Source organism: Channa argus, chromosome 14, assembly GCF_033026475.1.
Source record: "Channa argus isolate prfri chromosome 14, Channa argus male v1.0, whole genome shotgun sequence".
NCBI lineage: Eukaryota > Metazoa > Chordata > Actinopteri > Anabantiformes > Channidae > Channa > Channa argus.
The window spans coordinates 3,479,070-3,504,703 of NC_090210.1; the positions used below are offsets into that span (position 1 = coordinate 3,479,070).

The window sequence follows — 25,634 nt, forward strand, 5'->3', positions numbered from 1 at the left end:
TGGAAATGGCTGTGCCTGCTGGGAGTTGGTGTAGTGATTGCCGTGGGGGTTGACTGTTGAAATGCCTCTCGGACGTGTCCTGATGGCCAAATTTCAGACAATGTTAAAGAGCTGGTGCTCAGCTCAACAAGAGACTTGTGCTAAAATAACTCACTGGGAACGCTGCTGTCAAGTGCACCGCTGCACACCGCACAAAAATGTATTGTCAAAAGTGCCATTAGGACAGAAAATGGAAACACATGGGCGCGAAAGACAGGGGCAGAAAGGCAAAATGCATGAGTTCAAAATGTGTGTGAGAGTGTGAGACAGGAAAATACATATACTGATGGTAAAAAGCAAATTTAAATAACATTTTTGGTTTAAACACGCCTAGTTTTAATGTAACTCTACTGGTGGTTACCGGTATTAACTGGTGCATAGGAGGAACAGCCCAAAGTAAAGTAATACAGAAGTAGAGAAAAATGTCCTTCTCATTATATTCTAATATAAAGGTAAAGGTAAGTGTTGTAAGTGTTGTTAGAAAAAATGTGCTGTCTTGCTCTTTGAAAGATTACCTGAATGATTTATCAAATTGTGGCTAATTAGCTTGTTTCTGATCAACTGATATTTGCTGAAAGTCTAATATTCAAGCAGCAATAGAGTTTGCGATATATAGTGAGACTTTTCCAACCACCAATACTGTGAAGCTTCTTAAATCCATGGACTTTTCTTCCACTGTATTGGGAGTTATTTTGACAGTCCCTTGCTCTGTATTCCACTTCTGTCTCAGTATCTGCTGACTTTGGGTGCCTGGTGATTGCCTGAAGGCTTTGAGTTTACAGGCGACTGGCTTTAAGGCAAAACCTTTAGAGAGAGAGAAGGTCATCTATCTGATGTCAGATCTGCTGGGTCCAAAGAGGAAAAAACTAATTGGTCAAGGGTAATTGAACAAAAGCAGCCAGGAAGAAGATGGTCAATTTCAAGTGTATTTTACTAAAGTGTATTTTACATCTTCATCTTTGGAAGTGTTTGCTCTCCCTCAGAGCCATTTCAACGTGTGTGCTGTTAAGCACTATTTATGAACAACACTTCTTCAGTTATAAAGTTCAATTTGCACTGCTGCTTTCTGATTTAGTTGATACTTACTGTAAATCTTTTAGGAGGCTGTAATGGAATGTAGCACATGGTCCTTGGCGAAGATTTGTTCTCCCTCTTTGGGTTTTGATAAAATACAGCAAGATTGCATTTTTATTCATCAGAATTAATACATTTTGGTTACACTGCATGTTACAGGTTACACTTTATTCTCTCTCTCTCTCTCTCTCTGTAAATGCTTTTCACTTGGATGTGATAGGCAATTTTCTCCGGTATTTGGGTTTTTCCACTCCCATCTTTTACCTATATATGTTATATATTCTCTTTATTTATTTGTTTGTTTATTTATTTCAAACGTGATTGGCCTTTCCTTTGCTATTGCTGAGTGTGCTTTAGCTATTAGATGCTCATCTAATAAGCCAGTACATCTTTGTCAGTGTTAGGACCAGGCACATCTACCAGAAAACATCTGCCATGTCGGCTGTTATACGCAGCACAAAAAGGTGTTAAATTCACCCCTGTCATCACCAGATTTATTGGTAGCAGGGTGTGGTGCACATTGGCAGAATAGATTGCAAGTGTTTGGGCTGATACTATTAAATTAAGTCTGGTGGTTAAATGTATGACTTCCTTTAGACCCCAAGCTCACCTCCTGCATCCCCTTCCATTGCTCAGAGGAACTCATTGTGCTCAGATTGCAGACGATGCTCTGAACACATCAGTGGGTCCCCAAGGTAGCAGCAAAAAGGAAGATTAGGCCCCCTCCTTCAAGGCTGTTGTTGAGTAATTCCACATATGCTTTAATAATTTAAACCAACACCAGTACACTCTTCACACAAATGATATATGGTAACGTGAGTGCTGTTGCCAAGAGGATTTTTTTTTTTTAAATCTTTGTTTTTTATGCTGTTTTGATGCTATAAACATGAGGGGGGGGGCTGTCAAGGAAGCGTATCCACACCAAAGCATCACACAATGAGTCTCTTAGCTGTGTTTGTGTGCACATAGGATATACGGCGGCTGTACTGTCACTCACTTGTAACATGAACTGGTGTTGTACCACTGCCACTGAGGCACCTTTGGGACTTGCGCCCCCATGAGCCACCTGTCTGCGGCGTCTGCATGCATACGTGAGTTACTGCGTTTTCTGTGTGAACTTGCTGATGCAATAAACATCACATGCACTTGCTTCAGTCTCTCGAGGAACTGTGGATCGGTAGTCATCCGCGGAAAGCATCCCTGTATGTCATGGCGGATAAAGCTACCATGCAAACTAGCAGGCCTTGGTCAGAGGCCATTGCGAGTTATCTAGCAGAATGAAACATGTTCATATGTACTGTATATATTTTCCCAAACCTAAACACAGTGAGGCTTTTAAACGTTCTAATTTATATGATGGGTTTTTAATGTAGTGTTTGGGGTCTTTGGATTATTGTTTAATAGCTCTTAAGGGTCACACTTCCTTTTTTTTTTGTGGTTTTCACTCCCTGCAACTCTCTCCTCCACTGCACCTGTTTTGAGCAATACCTTTGGGGCACAGCTTGAAGTGAATAATGCATGAGTGAGAATCAGAATCAAAAAACCTTTGTGGACCTTCTGTCTGTCTCCCTAGCTGTCTATCTTCACCTCCTTTGTCTCGATATACTTACTTTTTCCCTAGGTTTCTCTCTCACTCTTGAGCTAATTTTGAACTTAAACCCATCTGTCTCTGTCTTGCAGTGAGATTTCATGACTGTGGCCGAGGTGGTTTGGTACGATTCGAGTGCAGCAACCCATCTGACTTCCAGATAGAAGCCAACGGAGTAGTATATGCTGCCAGGAGTCTTCAGCGCTCCCCTCTCCTTGTGTCACCATTGCTTATTAAAGCCAGCGACACAACTACGCAGCAGCAATGGGTGACCCAAGTCGTGCTGACACCTTACACACATTCAAGCCAGCAGGTGAATATACCCATCAGTCAACCACTTTTATAATATTTCAGACTTGTTTGCCAGTTATCTGATGTATGTTCCTGTGGAACGATCAATTCTGCCCTTGCATCGAATAACTTCCACTTTTAAGACATATACCTCACATTCACAGATGACTAGTTTCCTAAATTGTAGCAGGTGTTCCGAGAGACCGGATTAGATGCTTGCTAATTAAAACTTAACGTGTCAGTTTACTCGGAGCACAAACATATACTCATCACGGTCAATGGATGGCATGAGCAGATGCAAAATAGCTTCTGATAAAGTTGATTTCACTGAGCATGCCTTGTGGCTAGGAGGTTATTGCATTATCTTTCAAAAAGGGGACTCATCTTTTTCAGTGCTTTGGATGATGGGAAGCATCTGTTTGAGCTGCAGAGTGCAGCTTTAACTGCTCCGCTGGACATGTTGTGCAGTCATCTGCAATTAGTTAGAATGACCGTGTGTTCATATGTCAACATTGTGGTTAGCCAAAGATCAGAGGAAGTGCACAAAAAGAGCTCTCCACATGGTCCATTTGCTTTGCTCTGTAACCAGGAAATGAAAAGACGCTCTAAAGACTTTGCTATTGTAGAGATTTTAGCTTCTGTGCCAGTGTGATCCTGTTCACTTTGATAATATTTACTAATTCAAACTTTTCGGATTGACACTACAGACAGACACACATGCTGTTCCCAACTGTGTGTGCTGCTCTCTATCCTGACGCATTGTGGAGGGTTATAAGTGAGCTTTTATGTGCATATGTTAATAATCACTGCTGTAAGATTTCATTAGCCCTCTGACATCTTAATGAACATCCTGTAATCATGTTTGCTTTACAAAGAACAATGTGCTTTTCTTTCTAATCCCTGTAATACACTTAAACAGATGACAACAAGTGGCCACTTACAAAACGTGCGGGTGCCGCTGATAATCTCGGGAAAGGCCAGTGTAATATTTCATATGTCTGCAGATTAAAAGTTAATACTGACAGTTATGCGAGGTTACTGTCAGTGCTTTGGGTGCAGTGGTCTGTTGCGCTGAAATTAAGCCTGTAGCTGGTAATGATTTTATGGCTTTACAACACCACTGACACGCATTTCCTACAGGGGCTCCTACATCATGCCATTTTATTGATACCATTATTCACATTTTAAGCAAAACCCACATTCTCACATGACTTTGACATGTTGGTACAATTTATAAACTGTGCCATTGTTATTTATCTGTTGAGAGCTGTTAGGTTTGCCCTGATTTGTCTGTAATGAAATCAGGGATTGACTCTCCCACATCTTGCACGTTTATTAGGTCATGAGTGGCTATCTTCCCCCCCCCCAGCACAATTATTGTCATGAATCATCACACATCTCTTAATCACATCAGTGATTAAATTTCTTTATTAGTGCCATGAATGCTGCAGCCTTGGGGAAACATTTTAATCAATGGCAGCCAAACAATGTCCTCATTAACATGAGTGTCCTCACTTGTTATCGCCCCCTCTATTAGAACCTCAGCTCCACCACAGTCTGTGAGGAGAAAATGTTTCAGATTCTGAAGGAGATGCTAAATACTCACGCATAGTTCTTTACACACGCTCATAAACACTCAGGTCATCGCTCAGCGTAACACTCTCCTGGACTCTGAAGACTCCTAGTCAGAAGACGGTGGGTATGGAGAGTGTGGATGGCAGCAGACCTCCAGCGCACCAGAGATAGATGCATGTTGGGCTAAGTGAACCCACCATGCCATTTATCATTCCAGACACAGGTTGCAAATAATTACTGCTCTCACTCGCACCAATTTTAATCGGGTAATAGATATTTCTGAAGCATGCTTCTTCACTATCTGCCTGCTTGCCTCTCTGCATTCCCAATGTGTAAAAGCAGTACAAACGAACTTCAAACATGATTAGTGGAAGCTCTCCGACAGATTTTAGAGGTATGGGAATGGGGGATATGGGTCATGATATAAGGTGGCAGAGTGGCAATTCATTGATATGTTTTTGCATGGGACACTTGACTACTTTGCAACAAGTCAAAACTCAGATAATTATAGGCATTATAGGAAAAATGCCAGTGACAATTCCAGTGAAATCCCAACTATCATTCATTGACATTGACAGATTTTACATATTGTTTTCATGTTTTCCTTCCTTCCTTGTTTTGTTCAAGGTTAGTTTAACTTTCTCTGGCACCACTTCAGTCTCCTCAGTCTCTGCAGCAGCATAGGCAATTTGAGCCATCTGTGTGTTTAGTGTCTGGCTTGCAGGTACCATCCTCCTTTGTTTCAAATCTCATTCATTACAGCTGAGGGAGGATGGCAGATCCATTATGGAAGCTGGTCTGTCTGTGTGGGTGCATTTTATCAGGACATAAGAAAAGGCCTGCCATTTCAAGCAGGCTGGTGCTGGTGCTGGTACCGCCCAGCTTCTGCAGGAGCCACACCAAAGAATTATACCATTTTTGTCACATGTTGTTTTGTACATAATTTAGGCTGCAAAGAATGCTATAAAATCTGGGTTGTTTGATTAAACCCACATCCTGAGCAGGTTTTAAATGACATTTGGAATAGCTTATAAATACGTATAGTAGTAGAATGACAGCTGTTTTTTGTTTTTTTAATTACAACAACAGTTTCATTTTGTAACCCCAGTGTGTCATCCGTCAACCTAGAACATTGCAATAAGGTGTCAGTCCAATAAGTGGATAGACGTGCTGGAGAAGATTTGGGGGATTATGTAATAAGAAATAAGATTTTACTCTGACAGGGTAAACATAATAATAAGACTCTGCAGCCATGCTAACAGGTAACAGGAGGTTTTATCTAGTTATGATTTGACACGTTTAACACATTTACCATTATTTAATACTTGATTAGTATAATTTTGTTCTCTTAGGTGCTACACTTTGCTACTGTTTTACTCACAACTAATGTCAATGATAGTGTTAGAGGTAAAGTCAGGGGACATTTGTAGGAATCATTATCTAGGAACCATAAATAATTGCATCAGATTTCATCGCAATATATTAAAAACATCCATTAGCTTTCGAGATGTTTTAGTCGTTTGGGGACAGACTGACCAACTCAAAGACATTGCCCCTGGTGCATCTTAAAATCGATGCACTCAAATTATTGCATAGATGTGATCATTATAACTACACCATCTCCTTTCCACAGGTCCAGGAGTTTGCTGCCCCTCCAGTCATGTCAAAGGATTTGAAGGAAATAACATTTCCACCACGTAACACAGACAGCCAACTCAAACGCATGAAGAGAGACTGGTGGATCCCCCCAATCAATGTCCTAGAAAACTCTCGAGGCCCATTCCCGCAACAGATTCTCCGGGTAACGTAGCTCACCCATGCACATGAGTCTACACACACATCAGTCTGAACTTCAAAGAAAATGTCTTTTTCTTGATAGGACAACCTTACAGTTCCTTGTTGCCCTGAGCTCCTACTCAGAGGGTCAGAGACATGAGACTTATGCCTTCAACAAAATTCTTCATATTTACAATACTTTGTTAAAGGTCAGGGCCTTTTTTTCCTGCTGTATTGTTTATCTTTTGTTTCAGGGGGCATTCTGTGCCACTGTAATGCTAAATCTGAAGAGCTCACCAGCGCAATTGTTCCTCAGTTGGCTGTTGAGATATTACGCTCCTTTTATCATGCCTCAAGGACACACATGGCCCAGTTCATTTGGAACAATTCTGTGGTCAGGTCTAAGTGTGGGTGGCTGACAGAGGACAAGCAGCAATACAGCAGATAAAAATGAGACTTTCTTCCGTAATTCAAGTTACCTTCTTTTCCCACTATTAAGTCTTGTACAAGCCATTTTTATCAGTTAAACTTAATCCAGTCATATTAGGAGGGATGTAAGTATTTATGTAAGTTAATACCAGTTCTAATAAGTAATTAATAATTGGCTTGGTGCAGCTACTCAAAGTTTACTTTCTGTTGATTTTTAGAGGTTTAATGCTTCTTGATATGTGTGATGACTAATATTAGCTTATTGCATGTAAATAACACAAAGCTGACAGCAAATACAAGAGGATTTTATACAGAAAGTATATGTGATTGATTATTTAAAAACATTTTTTTGTTTTGGTATGAAATAACTTTTATCTCTTTTATCTTTACACCCACAGATCCGATCAGACCATGATGACAAACGCTCCCTCAGATACAGTGTGACAGGTTCTGGTGCTGACCAGCCCCCCACTGGCATCTTCACCATGGACCCGATTTCTGGAGAGCTGTCAGTTAACACGCACCTGGATCGAGAGCACATCCCCAACTACCATGTAAGTCAGACACAATGGATGAAAAAATATCAGATTAATTTGCATTTTTCCCCCAGTCTGCTGAAGAAAAAATAAATGTGCTGTACAGTCCTGCCAGTTGGTAGGTGTTCAAGGCTCACATGTAACCTAAACAGCCTGTTTAGATTCAATAAAGACCAGGGTCTCCCAGGGAATCTGTCTTCTCCATCATTTTAAATGAACTGTGTGTGTTAGATATATTATAGTAACCTGCTCTTACTTATTATTAGAGATTCTAACAATAAAAAAAACAATGTCCATGCTCATTCAATTTAAGCTGAATGTGAACTAAACATAGGAGGAGCCCATTCTTGATTTAGGTTAATAATGTATGTCATAATTTCTTCTTTGGATTTAGGCTCTTTGCAATGTAACATAATTTATTAACATTAGTAATTCTAACAGACTGTAAGAGAAATATACAGACATACATAGCACTGTTCTCATACATAGCATTGACTATTCTCAATACACGCTGCAGTATCTATATTTGAACATGAACATGAGTGGTTAGGATCAAAATAAAATAAAATACATACTGTATATCAATAACATAAAATCAAATGTTAGACACCAATTGTGCAGTTATGTTTATTTAAAAAATGGGCACTTTAAGTGCAAAAAAAAGCTGTTCTTGTAAAACAAAACTGGACCTGTGATGATTTAGTTTTAGCACTGAATACATGCAGTGAATGGTAAATGGTCTGCACCTATATAGCGCTTTTCTACCTATTGGCACTCAAACACCGATGGGGGAGCCGCTATGCGGCTGGCCAACACTACCCGGGAGCAACTAAGTTGGGGTTCAGTGTGTTGCTCAAGGACACTTTGACTGACGTGGGACCAGAGGGGCCTGAGATCAAACCAAGAACTGCGGGATTGATGGACTGCTCTAGCTCCTGTGCCACAGTTGCCCAGTGGATGTTTTTTCAAGAAACAACTATAAAAATGCAACTAAAATGCTCATGTTATTGTTACATGTGACAGGTATCAGACTAAGTCTAATCCCTGTTTGCCTTATGTCCCAGCACATGCTTGAGCTAGTAAAGGAAAACAAATCCATTTGTTTTTCATAGACAGAATTGCTGTTGCTGACACTAGTTTGAAGAGAATTTTCTGAACTGTTTGCTCTAGTACATACAACAAAAGATGTTAATGATGGTGTGTGGGCGTAATTATCACAGCAGTTTAATTGGTTGACATTGAGTTTGTACCAATATACTGTTTTGTTTGCACAGCTAAGAATGTTCTTGCTTGAACAGTTTCTATAGTCCAAATGTGTTTGTGCTTTCTTCCAGCTGAGAGCTCATGCAGTGGACCTTAATGGCAACCAGGTAGAAAACCCTATTGACATTGTGATCAATGTGATCGATATGAACGACAACAGACCTGAGTTCACCCATCAGATCTGGAATGGCACCGTTCCAGAGGGTTCCAAGCCAGGTAATGTATCACCAAATCCAACCACACATTCACGGTGTGTGTGTGAGAGTGTTAGCAGATCAAACGAAATTGATAGCATTCCTGAGGTGGCCATTTTGTTAACTTGGCTTCAGCTGTACTAAGTGATGACTGAGATTTTAGAGTATATAAATGTATATATTGCAAATCTATGAATTATGTGTTGTCCGAAACATATGACTTAACTTCTGATGCATTGTGATGCCATTGAAAAAAGAAATAAATACAGAGACATTTGAGTAAAGTATTTGCATCTTTTCTGTCTTTCTGTCCCACAGGAACATTGGTTATGACTGTAACGGCTACGGACAGAGATGACCCCAAAACAGCTAATGGGATGGTGCGTTATAGGATCCTGTCTCAGAATCCGGAAAGTCCAACCTCTAACGTGTTCACCATCAACAATAAAACAGGAGGCATCTATACGGTGGCAGAAGGCCTGGACCGAGAGGTGACTGACACATTTTCGCTCCTTCTTTGTGGCCTTTCATTTGTCCCCTCATTTCTCTTTACCTTCTGGTACGTGACTTAACTTTTTTCTCTTAGTTTCATTCCACATTAGCACTTCATAGCCGGTTCGGGTTTTTTGTGAAAGTACACTAAGACTTGTTGTATCTTGCATTTACAGTAGGTGAAGCTTTCCCTAGCACTGCCGTCTATTATGTTAACAAATCTTTGTCTTGCATTTGCTGCTTGTTGTAGATCAACTCATCAATTTTGTATATTTACATAAATAGATTGTGCTTTTTTGATTTTAAATATGATGACAAAACACAGCTTAAGTATCTTAGCTAATATACCAAATGTCTGAGAACTAATGAGGCAAATGGAATTTTGCTGATTACCAGCTAAATAAGAAGTAGAAATGGACTTGGCTCTTTCACACTTATTTACTCTTACAAGGAGGCAACGTGCATCACTGAGCAGCTAAATGTTTCCATCTCCTCATTCGTACCTTCTGTCTTTTTTTTTTCTGTTTCTTTTTTTTTTTTTTTTTTTGAAGCAGACGCTTTACTTGCATTTTCTTGCTCTCCATTCCCCATGCTGTAAATGCTACCACTCTTTCATTTAATTGGATCGCATGGCTGTTTGAGAAAATAAATAAAATAATAAAGAAAGCTGGAGCCAGTTGGTGCAATTCTAGAGAGGGCAATCAGACTAGGTGGCTGCTCAATCACTTCCACCCTTGGGCAGCAGTTTTATGTCCGCCTGTTGCCACCATGAAAGTAATTTGCCCGGCTCTCATTACCCAACAACTGGTCCGTCACCTGAGTGGCTTTTAATGTGAAAAGAGTCATTTGTTAGCTCTATGATGGTCTACATAGCAGAGGTGTTAGTCTCACATATGCACTCACAAGCCCCCCCACCCCACCCCCCCAATAAGGAATAAATAAATCAGATTTATATAAAATGCCACACAACAAGTTGGTCAGTTCAGATTAGTTTTATTTTAGTTAAAAATATGAATACAGACTTACCAGCTTATAGGGAACACATGTGTTTTATAATCCGCTTTGAAAGCTCAGGTTTTGCTGAATGAGTTGAAGAGGTGCTGATTCAACTATGTTGTAATTTTTCAGGCTGTTGTTTTGCATTGAACTCTATTATATTTCCTTCTCTACATTTTTGCCTGTCCTCATTTGTATACATGAAGAAGACAATATATTTAAAAATTTGCTGTATATAATAAACTGCAAAATAGCAGCTAACACAGCTAACCCAAGCATTTCAAATGTTTTTGTAAGAATAGTGTTTTTTTTTAATCCTGTAATTGCTTCTCCTCTGTTTATTACAGAAAGTGCATGAGTACACACTGATCATCCAGGCCACTGACATGGAGGGCAACCCCATGTATGGCCTCTCCAACACAGCCACCGGTGTTATCAGAGTCATTGGCAATAATGACAGTCAGCCCGAGTTTACTGCTGAGACGGTAAGACACCGTCTCAAATTTGGGACATCCAGACAGTAATCTTAGAGTGAAGCAAAGCACCAATTGGACTCCTATTTCACCTCAATGTGGATATCTGCACACAACCATCAGTTCTGCTCCCTTACCACGTTCTGCTGGCCAAGACTTCCCAAAGTCACACAGATATATAATCCACATCTTGAGCAGGTTTTAAATCACATTTGGAAACCCTTATTAGGTATAGTAGTAGACGATGACAGCTGGTTTTCTTTTATTACAACATCAGTTTTCCTTTTTAAACTCCAGAAAATTGGGTCATCCATCAGCCTACACCATTGGAATAAGGTGTCCATCCAGTAAGTGGATAGACATGTGCTGGATTTAATTTGAGTTATTATGTAATCAAAATTATGATTTCAGTCCCACAGGTTGAACATAATAAGACTCTGTAGCCATGCTAACAGGTTTAGGAGGTTTTATTTAGTGATGATTTGAGTCAAATACTAATATCAGCAATCTAATACACTAAAAGAGAAAAAGCTATCGTGGTGAGGTTAACACCTTTACCATTATCTAATACTAGATTAGTTCTGTTAGGTGCTACACTGTGCTACTGTTTTACTCACAACTACTGTCAGTGTCAATGATAGTGTTAGAGATAAAGTTAGGGGAAGTTTGTAGGAATCGTTTTCTAGGAACCATAAATAATTGCACAAAATTTCATTGCAATCCATGAAAAACATCCATTCGATTTTCAGATGTTTTAGTCTGTTGTGGACAGACTGACCAACTCAAAAAAAAAAAAAAAAACCCGCTAGTGCAGATTAAAATCAATGGACTCAAATTATTGCATAGATGTGATCATTATAACTACACCATCTCCTTTCCACAGGTCTTGGAGTTTGCTGCCCCTCCAGTCATGTCAAAGGATTTGAAGGAAATAACATTTCCACCACGTAACACAGACAGCCAACTCAAACGCATGAAGAGAGACTGGGTCATCCCCCCAATCAATGTCCCAGAAAACTCTCGAGGCCCATTCCCGCAAGAGCTTGTCCGGGTAACGTAGCTCACCCATGCACATGAGTCTACACACACATCAATCTGAATTTCAAAGAAAATGTCTTTTTCTTGATAGGACAACCTTAGAGTTCCTTGTTGCCCTGAGCTCCTACTCAGAGGGTCAGAGACATGAGACTTATGCCTTCAACAAAATTCTTCATATTTACAATACTTTGTTAAAGGTCAGGGCCTTTTTTTCCTGCTGTATTGTTTATCTTTTGTTTCAGGGGGCATTCTGTGCCACTGTAATGCTAAATCTGAAGAGCTCACCAGCGCAATTGTTCCTCAGTTGGCTGTTGAGATATTACGCTCCTTTTATCATGCCTCAAGGACACACATGGCCCAGTTCATTTGGAACAATTCTGTGGTCAGGTCTAAGTGTGGGTGGCTGACAGAGGACAAGCAGCAATACAGCAGATAAAAATGAGACTTTCTTCCGTAATTCAAGTTACCTTCTTTTCCCACTATTAAGTCTTGTACAAGCCATTTTTATCAGTTAAACTTAATCCAGTCATATTAGGAGGGATGTAAGTATTTATGTAAGTTAATACCAGTTCTAATAAGTAATTAATAATTGGCTTGGTGCAGCTACTCAAAGTTTACTTTCTTCTGTTGATTTTTACAGGTTTAATGCTTCTTGATATAGACGAAATTAGTCTAAAGTGTGATGACTGATATTAGCTTATTGCATGTAAATAACACAGCAAATACAAGAGGATTTTATACAGAAAGTATATGTAATTGATTATTTAAAAAATTTTTTGTTTTGGTATGAAATAACTTTTATCTCTTTTATCTTTACACCCACAGATCCGATCAGACCATGATAAAAACCGCTCCCTCAGATACAGTGTGACAGGACCTGGTGCTGACCAGCCCCCCACTGGCATCTTCACCATCGACCCGATTTCTGGAGAGCTGTCAGTTAACAAGCCCCTGGATAGAGAGCACATCCCCAACTTCCATGTAAGTCAGACACAATAGTTGAAAAAAATCCCTCTTGTCATCCCAATTGTCACATGTAACCTAAACAGCCTATTAAGACTCCATAAAGACCAGGGTCTCCCAGGGAATCTGACTTCTCCATCTGAGAAGTTAAACAATTTAACGTGATGATATTATAGCATAGTAACCTGCTGTTACTTATCATTAGAGATTTTAACAACCTTAACCTTACAGACTTTAAGGAAAAACATACATAGTACTGTTGATTCTCAGTACATGCCACAGTATCTATATTTGAAAATGAACATAAATGGGTGGGATCAAAATAGATACTGTATATCAATGAGATAAAAGACATCAACTGTGCAGTTATGTTTATTTGCAAAAAAAAAGGGCACTTCAAGTGCAAAAGCTGTTTTTGTAAAACAAAACTGAACCAGTGATGATTTTAGGCAAGAGTAATAAATACATGCAGTGGATGTTTTTTTTCAAGATACAATCATTAAAATGCAACTAAAATGCTCATGTTATTGTCACATGTTGTTTTTCATATACAGAATTGCTGTTGGTGACACTGGTTTGAAGAGAATTTTCCGAACTGTTTGCTCTTGTACATACAACAAAAGATGTTAATGATGGTTTAATTATGGTGTGTGGGCGTAATTATCACAGCAGTTTAATGGGTTGACATTGAGTTTGTACCAATATACTGTTTTGTTTGCACAGCTAAGAATGTTCTTGCCTGAACAGTTTCTATAGTCCAAATGTGTTTGTGCTTTCTTCCAGCTGAGAGCTCATGCAGTGGACCTTAATGGCAACCAGGTAGAAAACCCTATTGACATTGTGATCAATGTGATCGATATGAACGACAACAGACCTGAGTTCACCCATCAGATCTGGAATGGCACAGTTCCAGAGGGTTCCAAGCCAGGTAATGTATCACCAAATCCAAGCGCACAGTCACAGTGTGTGTGTGAGAGTGTTAGCAGATCAAACAGCATTGATAGCATTCCTGGGGTGGCCATTTTGTTAACTTGGCTTCAGCTGTACTAGGTGATGACTGAGATTTTAGAGTCACAAGAAACAGCGTCGGATATATATGTGTGTATTACAAATCTATAAATTATGTGTTGTCCGAAAATGTATGACTTAGCTTCTGATGCATTGTGACGCCATTGAAAAAAGAAATGAAAAGGGGAAAGTATTTGCATCTTTTCTGTCTTTCTGTCCCATAGGAACGTTTGTTATGACTGTAACATCTATAGACAAAGATGATCCCAAAACAGCTAACGGGATGCTGCGTTATAAGATCCTGTCTCAGAATCCAGAAAGTCCGACCTCTAATATGTTCACCATCAACAATAAAACAGGGGGCATCATTACGGTGGCAGCAGGCCTGGACCGAGAGGTGACTGACACATTTACCCTCCCTCTTTGTGACCTTTTCATTTTTCCCCTCCATTTCTCTTTACCTTTGGGTATTTGACTTGGCTTTTTTTCTCTTAGTTTACTACACTTTAGTACTTTACTGCCTGTGTAGTTTTTGTGAAAGTACACAAAATCTTTCTTTTGCGTATCCATATTTATATACATGATAATAACAATAACTTACAAATGATATTGAGTTACACAGGCACCTTGAGTGTTTAAAATAGGTTTGTAGAGAACTGTGTTATAATCCTGTAATTGTTTCTCTTCCCTCAATTTCAGAAAGTGCCTCAGTACACACTGATCATCCAGGCCACTGACATGGAGGGCAACCCCATGTATGGCCTCTCCAACACAGCCACTGCTGTCATCAGGGTCACTGACATTAATGACAATCCGCCGGAGTTTACTGCTGAGACGGTAAGACACAAACTCCTATATGGGACATCAACACAGTAATATTAGAGTAAAGCAAAGCAGTACAAGTACTCCCATTACACCTCAATGTGGATATCTGCACGCAATTGTCAGCTCTGCGCACTTACCGAGTTCTGCTTGCCAAGCATTTCCAAAGCCTTACAGATATACAAGTAGCCAGCCATGCGTAAAGTGTTCTACCTCTCTCCGAATGTTGACACATGCAGCGACGGGGGATGTCTCTCTGACTGAAAGGCACTTATTGTACTTTCAAATCACTGAAATTTGTAATGCCACTGTTGTGCTATCAGGGGAGAACAAGGAATGACCATGACGACATGATAAGTTACCTTAGATGCCTAGATTGTTCCTGCTGTGTTGTGAGAGTCAAGCCTTGGTGTATTTTGTGCTGCCACAGCAGTATCACTAACAGCTTGCTGTTCTGTACGTTCATGGTTTATTCATGCAGTTTTTCGGCGAGGTGCCTGAAAACCGTGTGAATGTTATTGTGGCCAACCTGACGGTGACTGACAAGGACCAGCCCAACACGCCGGCCTGGAATGCTGTCTATAAAATCACCGGGGGCGACCCCACCGGCAGGTTCTCTGTGCCCACTGATCCCACCACTAACGAGGGCCTAGTAACAGTCGTCAAGGTAAGGCCTCCTTTTCAAACTATACATTTTTAAACCCTTGGAGATTCATATGTGCACTGTTTCTGTGTGTGTATGTATGTAACTGTATGTATTTAGGCATTTCTAAAAGGGTGGTGAGTGGTTGGCTACTTTAATATCTGGCATTAAGACTTTTCTGTGTGTTGTACACGAGTGTATTATCCAAATGTGATATGTGTTATCTTGCTGCCTTATAATGAAGGGAACAAATTAATAATCCAACCCTGCAGTTCAATAGTTTGAAGAGTAGAAGAATTTTGTTATATCAGACTTCTATGAGATAAAACTGAACAACGGTTTTGTTGCATGTTTTAAACGACTCATTTTCTGGCAATGATTAACATGTTAGAAAAACTGTAACTAGCGACGCCTTGTCTTGGATCGTGTGTAAGTTTGAATGAATATTTCATGCCTATTTTACAATTCAGAAAACAACTCAACACTTACACTTCTTTCATGAGCCCCTCTTGTTGTTGACCACAAAAGGAGACTGTCTCTATCTCAGGTCCCTCGACAATAAGCTTTCATAATAGTGTTTTTCAGACAACGGGAAGGAAAAGCTTTCATTTTTTACATTTGCCTCTCAACAGTTTCACATACGCAAATATGCAATGTGAGTCCATTTATCCTACTTTCTTATGTAATTCATTTTCTGTGTACTGTCCCTTACTCTCTCCAGCCTATTGACTATGAAATCAGTAGGACGTATGTGTTGACGGTGGAAGCGAGGAACGAGGTCCCTCTGGCACGAGGCATCCACTCTCCCCGTCAATCCACTGCCACCGTCTCCATCAGAGTGATAGATGTCAACGAGAGCCCCTACTTCGAGCCCAACCCCAAACTCATTAAGCTGGAAGAGGGAATGATGCCAGATTCGACTTTGACCACTTTCACTGCACAGGACCCTGATCGCTTCATGGTGCAAAGCATCAGGTACTTTTCACAGTAACATGGGGAAGAAAAAAACTTCAAAGAATTGCGTCCAAGTCACAGCATTTAAAATTAGCGTTAATTCTTAATGTGTTGTTGCTCTGAAAATCACAGCACAGACTTTTAAACCACAATAAATAAAATGATTAACAATAAACAAAATAAGGGCATTGTTAAGGTCATTAATCATTATTTAAGTAAAGTTGTGATGACTGTTCACTCTGACTACTTTATGTGGCGATCCTGCAAAAAAAGCAGCCAACATGTCTCCATCTCATTCTTGTTAAAGCTCTATTTTTTTCCCTTTTCATCTTCAAATGCTTTGCCTCACAGCTGTTTGGACATGGAAGAGTTTATCTGCCTGAATACAGTCCATGAGAAATGAGCTAGCTTTGTAATTCCACGGTTTGTCCTACAAATTAGTTTGAGCTTCTGATAACAACAAGCCAGTTTTGTCTCCCCTGTGAGGCTGAATAATTATGGAAAGTGCATGATGTCTAAAATATTTACTCTGTGTGTAAACAAATAAAAACAATAACAAATCTTAGAAGAGAGGGTTGTTAAAATAGTAATGGAGACTAAATTGACTAAGGTTCCTTCTGCAGAAACCAAAATTAAACATTTCTAAAAGTGTTTCATGACTGAAAGACAAACTTGCTGATAACCACTAACTAGAAATCCAGCTTAAAGTGAATAGTAAGGATTATGAATTAATGTGTAAACCTCTTTTTTTTTCTTTTTCCTTCCCTCAGATACTCCAAACTCTCAGATCCAGCCAATTGGCTAAGCATTGACCCCAACAGTGGCCGAATCACAACGATCGCAATTTTGGACAGAGAGTCGCCCTTTGTGAAGAACAGTCTGTACAATGCAACGTTCCTTGCCTCTGACAGTGGTATGCAGCCATTCAAGTGGCACTGCAGTTGCCAAAAATACCTTGTTGTGGTCCTGTGATGCACCCGTTACATGGTCTAGGTGTTTTAGCCTGGTTGTTACACAAGCACTCTATTCCAGACCATTATTGTTAGAGCATTCAGGAGGAGATAATGGTGCCTTTTCAAAAGGAACCCTAGCGGATGTCTAATCTAGCCTACCTTTCAAAGGTCAATCTTCCACACAGCATCACTTTGTCTACCTCTGTGATGCTTTTCACCTAAAGCCAGTGCACAAACACTCTGTATATCCTTTGGAGGGAAAAAAAAAAACTATCACTGTTACTTTGACAAAGACACCCTCCATGCTTGAAGGTCAACCTTGTACCCAGTACCTGACATGTCTGGAACGCTGACCACATTAGTTGAGGGTTAATGTGCTAGCAATTCCAGAACCAGCCAGCTTGTGGATATATTCACCTCTTCCTGCACTGGCGGGATTTACCTCTGTTCAAGTTTACCCTGTTCTCCAGACCATAGCTTAGGCCAATAGGCTTAAAAACTCTACCAATAAAGAGGTTTCTCAGCATTAATGGGTCAGCATTGGATGACTAGCTCCTTTGAGCGTGGCCTGAATGGTAAAAAAGCCTCTTAGCAGAGTGAATACATAGAGGACCCTGAGAGGAGCGACAGTGGGCTCTGTTTGTCTGCTTTAGTATTCCCATCCTGCGTCCTTCGTCAGGAAGACGTTCTTCAGGCACACACACACACACACAACCCAAATCTTCTGATATCTCCCTTTTTCTGTCTGCCTCCTCACTTGAGATTAGATTCTCAGATCAGTATGCAGTTTGGATGGGTCTTCTCCCACTAGAGTAAATAGCTGTTTAAAGTGTCCTATTATAGCATGAGACCCAGAGAATAAACTTCATATTTTAGTCTTTTACTCTTTTTTTTTTTTTTTTTTTACTCTTCTGTATCGACTCCATAATGAGTCCAAGATGAGATCTGGCATTCCAGTAGTTTATATTTCTATCCATATGCACAGTTTAAAGATCCACTTTTCTCATAAATATGTATGTGCTAACTGTGTGTCAATTTGTGCTCAATGCAGGTGTACCTCCAGCAAGTGGCACAGGTACTCTCCAGATCCACCTGCTGGATATCAATGACAACGCTCCCAAGGTATTCCCTCAGGAAGCAGAGATATGTGAGAAGCCAGAGCCAAATGCCATCAACATCACTGCACTTGATGTAGACCTGAACCCCAACGCGGGGCCTTTCGCCTTTGAGTTAGCCTATCGCCCCTCGGATGTTCGAAGAAACTGGACCATCACAAGAATCAGTGGTAACACAAACACCGTTTACAGTTTGGCTTCAATAACTCAAGTTAGTTTCATTCTAGGCTGCTTGTAATGTAAATTTAAACGAATAAAATGAAACTAATCTTTAGCCTGTCAAGGACTTAGATTGACCTTTTTGGCACTCGCCTCCAATCGTATTCATCCTTGAAAAATGAAAAAACAAGAAGATCGCCATGTGACATTTGTTAGTTGCAAATAAAACTGTAAAATACAGTATCTAATATATAAAATATGTATCATTCAGTCTGTTATTTCATAATGAAAGTTTTTTTTCTGTGATTCCCCTAAACAAATAAAATATGAATAAATATCATACTACATAGGGGTCAGGTAGAGCAGGGACCAACAATATTATATTAACCTTACCAAGCAGGCATTAATTGTTTATGTTAATTTGAAATAAAAACATGAGTGGAGGAACTCATTTATTGACTGCTAGTTATTAGGTAGTGTTAGTTGAAACACAGTGAATATATCTTAATAGGATAACAGCATTTGGATTATCGCGGCTGGGAATTTAGCCTAAGCAGCATTATCAAAAGGTATTCAGTAGATTTATATGCTCCAAATCTAAATCCTGACCATGTTTTGGATTAGATATGCTGATGTAACTTCCAGGTAGGACCTTCTGCTCCATACTGCACAGTGTTGATTCCACATATTAAACAACTATTTGGAGTTTGGGGTTCATCCTCTGTGGTGAAGAAACATTATATTATTTTATATTTAATCACATTAGCTTGTTTAGTCATAGGTAACTCCTCATAAAAGGAGCCATCATAGGTCACTCACTCCTTTTGTTCTTTCTCCTCTCAGGTGACTATGCTCAGGTTAGCCTGAAGATTGGGTTCCTTGAAAGTGGTATCTATGACATCCCCATCATAATCACAGACTCAGGCAACCTGCCCATGTCCAACACCTCCTACCTGCGGATTAAAGTGTGCCAGTGTGACATCAATGGAGACTGTACTGACCAACAGCTCATCATGGCCGCTGGTCTGGGCACTGGTGCCATCATATCCATCCTCCTCTGCATCATCATCCTCCTCAGTGAGTGTCTCAGTGCCTCTCTCATACAGCACATAGCATGAACACACAGAGGGATTATAAAGACGGCTAAACATTATCCGAGATACCACTAGATTACTGTAGGATTACAAAAAAAAGATAGCCTCGATCAGGCCCCCATCCAAACTCTAAAACATCTGATCCGATTACATTTGTATGAAAATATGTAAGTTATTATGTTTTGTAATATGAGATCTTTCTCTACTTTCTCCCTCGCTCTTTCTGTGTCTGTCAGTTCTTGTGCTGATGTTTGTCGTGTGGATGAAGCGGCGTGACAAAGAGCGTCAGGCCAAGCAGCTTCTCATCGATCCTGAGGATGATGTGAGAGACAACATTCTCAAATACGATGAGGAAGGTGGAGGAGAGGAGGATCAGGTATGTAGACGCAATGTAGATTCTAAAGAAAATGTTTCTTGTGCTTTTGGCTTTTTTTCATTCTAGGCACTATTACTTACTTGCATTTGAGCACTGATCGGGATTTAGCAACGTTTGAATCAGATGCCGATGACAGCTGCGGAGCTGTTTTCTTATCTTGCCAGGCTGCTGTCAATCAAATTTCATCAAGCCCACACACTTCTGATGAAGCAGATAAACTGAGTTTTGAATGTTAAAATTGCAATATGTTCTTGATGTCTAAAAGAGCATTGCTCATTTAGACATTAGAATTGTTATTAATGGATAAATACCTTAAAGATCAGAGAGGAACAGATGGTTTCGGTTGCATTTGACATAACTGCATAACTCATTTGTTTAGTTTTGTTCTTTTATTTGCTTAGGTTTGTGATTTACATCTAAATAAAATAGAACAATATTGGATATTATTTTATTTAGACAAAGTTCCTACATGACTGCTCGTGTTTAAACGATATATTTGACAATGTAAAATGCCACCTGGGCCTACACTTCATGTCACTGTGCAATTTCTTTAAAAGGGTGACATAAGGCATGTGTGTGGTCTTTATTTAGGAGAAACATTCAGGTCACATCTATGCAGCACAGAGACACTTTTTGTGCGACTGAAGCAGACTAAGGCCTGAAAGGGCCACCTACTCTCTTTCTGCAGCATACATACTGTACACTGTACAATGCATTCCTTTTGAGTTAGTTCTTCAAGTCAGAGCTAACAGGTCCCAGTTATTGACAGCGAGCAACTGAGTTTTCTTTGTAAATTACAGATGGTCCCTTGTTTTCTGAAAATAATGTGTGGGAATAGAAACCTGAATCAGAAAAGGAACAAATATTAACCCAATTTGTTCTAGAAATATTGGAAATGTTTCTTCAACTGAAACTGGGTCCTAGTCCCTGAAGTCACATCTTTGTATGCCCCTGCACTGGTCAGGCACACGGACACAAATTCAATTGTCCTAATGACCCCTTGTTAGCTGAACGGAATCATTTCATAAAAACCGCAGTGATATACCAAATGGGCTGTAGTCTTGCTGCTGGCTAAAGTGCTCACATGGCTTAGGTATAGCGGAAATGAGAGGGAAACCCTGGTCTGACCCAGCACGGTGCCAAATTAGCCTCGGAGCCTAGTAATTGGTGAGCTGATGTCATTTGGAAACAGACATATGCTGTGGCGCAATAATGAAGCTGTGTCTAAGGTAACAATATGACTGGAAAGCCATTACACATCTGCCTGTGGTTAGGCAGAAGGGAGTGCAACCACTTGTGTATTCACATCCTCACTTTCACATACAAAATGCACAAACTTGTAAACCAGAACATGTTTAAACGGAATCTGTCATATGCTATAACAGCGCTTAAAGGCAAATGAATGGGTGCAGCAATTAAACGGAAGGAAACTTTTCTGAATTGTGCACATAAAGGCAGGATGTTGGTAGAAAATGGGCCTGTCTGCGGAATCGGGGAAAGAAAGTCATTGTTGGAAAGAAAAAATGGACCTGACCCAATGTGTTCTTTATAATGCCCTGCTGGGAAGGAAATTGAAGTGTCAGACCAGTGGGCCCTCCCAGACCATGATTTCAGTTGTCGCTGTCATTGCCCTGCTTTAAACTAGTTGGCAAAACACCAATTTCTTCAAAGGCGGACAGCTGATCGGGACGCACTCTGTGGCCATGGGAAAAGAATTATGCAGAAATAACAGCAGATTGGGAAGTTGTTGGACACAGGTTTACAGGCGAAACCTGACCTCAGAGTAATTTAAAGCACGTTAACCTTAGAAAGTGGGGGCATGCTTTGAAAATGATTTTGATTTTTTTTTTTTTCCAATCTCATGCAGTAAGTGAAGCATTTTTTTACCTATTCTTGCAGAGATGTGAGTTATATTAATCTTCTCATTTAATTCAAAGCAAGAAGGCAAATAATTATATTTCCTAAAATGCTGGTTTACATAAACAAGTTAGCACTTTAGCTCGGTTATCCTAAGTAAAGCCATGCGTGAGCACACTGAAAAACTCAACACTCATTAGTATGTTGGTCAAAATTAATCCAGAATCTGCTGCAATAGGTTTTTATGATTCAGGTGTTCTTCTCTGTTTTCTCTTGCAGTGAACCTGGGGTGTGATTATATGTTATAATTACCTGTAGGAATGATGGCAGAAACGTAAACTGAAATAAAACCTTAGGTTACTCATAGAGGTTTTGGGCTTCACACTGTTTGTTGGCTTCATGATAAATTAACTCAGTTCTCTTTTAAATTGCTCAGCTATTACTCACAGCAGATAAAGTGCACAGGGCTCAGCAATGTTCATTTTACTGTGGTTGAATGTGGGTCATGAGTGCTGGGGGCAGCCATTTCACCAGGCCAGTGTATGTGTGAGGAGTCATCTCCCCAAAGGCTGCTGGTATGTCATTAGGCCTTCCTGCTTAGTTCAGCCATTATGCTGCTGCAGCTTCTGTCACCAGCTCCTGACCCTTCCAGTGTGCGACCTCAGAGAAGGTCAAACAGGGGTGAGACTGAAATGAGCCAAAGATGATGGATGGCCTGATTGAATGATGTGTGATGACCGTTGTTCCTCTGCTGCTTGCCTCAGGGTTACTGTCAAACTGCATGGAATGAAATTACACATGAATAATCAATGTGTTTGTTTTACTTTGGAGATGCTACTTATTAGAGTGGGGTTGAATAGGTGTTTATCAAGTGCCCACTTGCTTTGGTGTGTTTGTATTTCTGAGTTGTTTGTGCAGCATCGCAGGGTTGATATTTATTCTCATGTTTATTTTTACATTGGAATGTCTGCAACGTTTTTTTTTTTTCTTTGCTGGGATTGAGAGTGCTGCTGTCTATGTGTGTAGGTACATGTGCAACTGAGCAAAGACAATTTTGCAGGGGGATATTAGAGATGGATGGATTACTGAAAATCTTCTAAAGAGGGACAATCCATCATGCATGCTTATTAGGCACACTGACTGATTCTCAAATGGCATTTTCTCTATCATATCTGCTGTCACTGTGATACCATCCAGCCATTCAGCTCAGATCAGCTCTGCTCTTCACCGTATTCTCTTTCTCTCTCCTAACTCCTTTTCTCTCTTCATTCTTTCTGCTCCTCCCTTCCTGCCTATGACTTTGCACAAACTGCGAGCCATTCACGTTGCCTTGGTAATGTTAATAGGATTAGCAATGGCTTATGCATATCCACCATCCCGTGTCTAGGCATTGATTAGTGCAAAAACAGGCCCCTGCACATCCGTCCTGCAGCACGTCGCACGAGTACACACACTCGTATGATGTGGTCCTCAGTTTGGACCCTCTCAGTGCTGTCTCTTTTAATGTGTAAAATTGTCCCTGGGCTCGTGACAGACAAGAACATTAGGCGAACAAGAAGTTTCCCTCGTGTTCCCTCAACTCCTCTCGCTTCATCTAACTCTAAAAATCTTCCCTCCACTCAGTTGCTCCTGAAACTCCTTCTTTAACTGTACAGCACAGGAAGTGTTTATGTATTGAAATAATCACACTCAGTTCAGGGCCTCGTCGCTCTAGCTAAGCCGCGTCCCATCTATCTATTTGTCCCACAGGATTACGATCTGAGTCAGCTCCAGCAGCCAGACACGATAGAGCCTGATGCCATCAAGCCTGTAGGAATTCGCCGTCTCGACGAGAGACCCCTCCACCCTGAGCCACAGTACCCCATGAGGTCAGCAGCACCACACCCTGGAGACATCGGAGAATTCATCAATGAGGTACAAACACTGAGTAGCACCAGTTTTTAAAACCTGAGATTGTTTCGCTGTGTGAAATCAAATCCTAGAAAAAGAGCTGAAACAAAGGGATCAGTGGTGTTACAAAGCTTGAATTTCATTTTCAGGTTGAATGGTTTCTTATAATATACTTGTATCTAAATAAACAGTTTGCCTCATATGGCTCATACCAGAATTGTTTTCATCTTTTCCCAGTAAAAGGAATAGAAACTTTTCTCATCTCACACATATCCACTATGACATGTATAAAGCCTGCAAAATACATGATGCTAACGCACTTAGATATAATTGTTTTTCTCTCCACTCTCCACCAAAGTAGAGTTATAGATGTATCAGCATAGAAATAGGAGATGAGAGAAGCAATGCATTGGCTTTCTATTGGAGTACACTGTTCAGAGTGCCCTCGTTTGCCTGAGGCCATCATTGACTCCAGCATGAAGGGAGAATGTAAAATGAAAAGAGCAGTCATGTATTTTTCACAGGCTCCAACAGACAAGAGTTTCTCAGTATTACAAATGGAGTTCTCTCCTAGTTTTTGGATGGCGCCCATGTTTTTAGATTAGATAGATTGCTCTTTCAGGTGTGCCCCCCCCCCCCCCCCCGACCATCTATCTCTGTGATTCCTATACCCAGCTCTACTTTTTTTTTTTCTCTCACGTGTGTCATGAATACACCTAATCTGCTTATCATAACAGCTGATAACAAGTGGAATGTAATGTTTTGCATAGTCCATTAAAGAGCAATTTGGCAATGCACCATCCCTCATTAGGCTTGTTTTAATATTCTCACAAGACCGTGGCGACTTTTCAAGTCTGAGTATTCCGACCTAGAAACGCTCGCTGCAACCACAGTTGATCTGTTTTTAGACCCAGCTTTGACTGTCGTTAACTCCCAGTCATGGTAACTCATGTAGAGGTGGAATCTGACTGAACTGATAACAGCTAGCTGCCAGAGGAGCTGGGAGACAGAGAGGGATGGGGGATGGGGCGGTGTGGGGGAGGTTTCTGAAATGTGCTCCACCCTGAAATGTGCTCGCACCCCGGGAACTTTTGGCTCCTAATTAAATTAGAGGGACCCAAAGAAAAAAAAAAAACAGGCAGAGGTTTAGCATAAGGACTTTAACCTCACAGTCGGACAAACAAGGGTCTAGTTAGTCCACTCCTGCTCTGGTCCAACAGATGGGTAACATTAAATATATTAGCACCCAGTAAACATGACCTCTGTTAGTCACAGGTGCCAGCTGAAGTGATTTAATTTATAGTTTTGAATCATTTTGTTGTTTCACTCTCAGCAGAGTTGTGTGCATATAAACCCCTGGGTTTGATTACACATCTTTTGTTATTGGTGAGACAGAGTGACTCCAATACATGAAAACAGTTCACTAAAACAGTTCACATAAGTCCACAGTCCACTAAAAGTTGTAATTGTCTGCAGCACAGTGGGTGACTCACTTATAGTAAAATTATGAGGCTCAGTTCTGTGAGTGACTAACCTTATGAAACTGCCAGTGGCGATTTGGTTGTGTGTGTGTGTGTGTGTGTGTGTGTGTGTGTGGATGGGGGTGTAAGGGGGGGGTTATGACCAGCAGAGCGATTATGGTTGTAATTGAAATGAACGATCCATCTGTCATATTTCCTCACAAATTATCAGCACCACAGCCCTGAGCAAATACTTAACGAAAGCTAACAAGTGGAAAATAATCGCTAAGTGTCCAGTCACTTTAATTTAATCCATCTTTTTATTTAAGAGCATTTCAGCACCATAATGGCAGCATAGAGGAAGTATAAATCTATGCCAAGTTCCCAATGAGCTGAGGTCTCATCTCTCTTATGTTATGTTGCTCCAATTCTTTTAATTCATTTATTATTAGTTGGGTGTCCTCAGTTGTGGCAGTAAAAGGGAGAAACCAGGCTTGGATCCAAAGTGGTTCGTGGCCAAAACACATCTCAACTCCTAGATTAGCAATCCATCAACTCTCCCGAGTACTGTTAGGG

At 40.4% G+C, this 25,634-nt stretch overlaps 1 protein-coding gene across 1 annotated transcript in view; it reads left to right on the forward strand.

Annotated features, from left to right (window-relative positions):
* Window positions 1-25,634, forward strand: part of LOC137098242 (cadherin-2-like) — a 58,229-nt gene that overhangs the window by 30,697 nt on the left and 1,898 nt on the right. Inside the window, exons 3-20 of the mRNA XM_067474279.1 lie at window positions 2,794-3,014; window positions 6,201-6,368; window positions 7,171-7,326; window positions 8,643-8,787; window positions 9,084-9,256; window positions 10,601-10,738; window positions 11,610-11,777; window positions 12,590-12,745; window positions 13,511-13,655; window positions 13,960-14,132; window positions 14,435-14,572; window positions 15,039-15,224; window positions 15,922-16,175; window positions 16,925-17,067; window positions 18,159-18,392; window positions 19,225-19,458; window positions 19,712-19,851; window positions 23,458-23,622. Coding sequence (XP_067330380.1) covers window positions 2,794-3,014; window positions 6,201-6,368; window positions 7,171-7,326; window positions 8,643-8,787; window positions 9,084-9,256; window positions 10,601-10,738; window positions 11,610-11,777; window positions 12,590-12,745; window positions 13,511-13,655; window positions 13,960-14,132; window positions 14,435-14,572; window positions 15,039-15,224; window positions 15,922-16,175; window positions 16,925-17,067; window positions 18,159-18,392; window positions 19,225-19,458; window positions 19,712-19,851; window positions 23,458-23,622 — 3,137 coding nt within the window. The remainder of the gene's footprint in view (window positions 1-2,793; window positions 3,015-6,200; window positions 6,369-7,170; window positions 7,327-8,642; window positions 8,788-9,083; window positions 9,257-10,600; window positions 10,739-11,609; window positions 11,778-12,589; window positions 12,746-13,510; window positions 13,656-13,959; window positions 14,133-14,434; window positions 14,573-15,038; window positions 15,225-15,921; window positions 16,176-16,924; window positions 17,068-18,158; window positions 18,393-19,224; window positions 19,459-19,711; window positions 19,852-23,457; window positions 23,623-25,634) is intronic.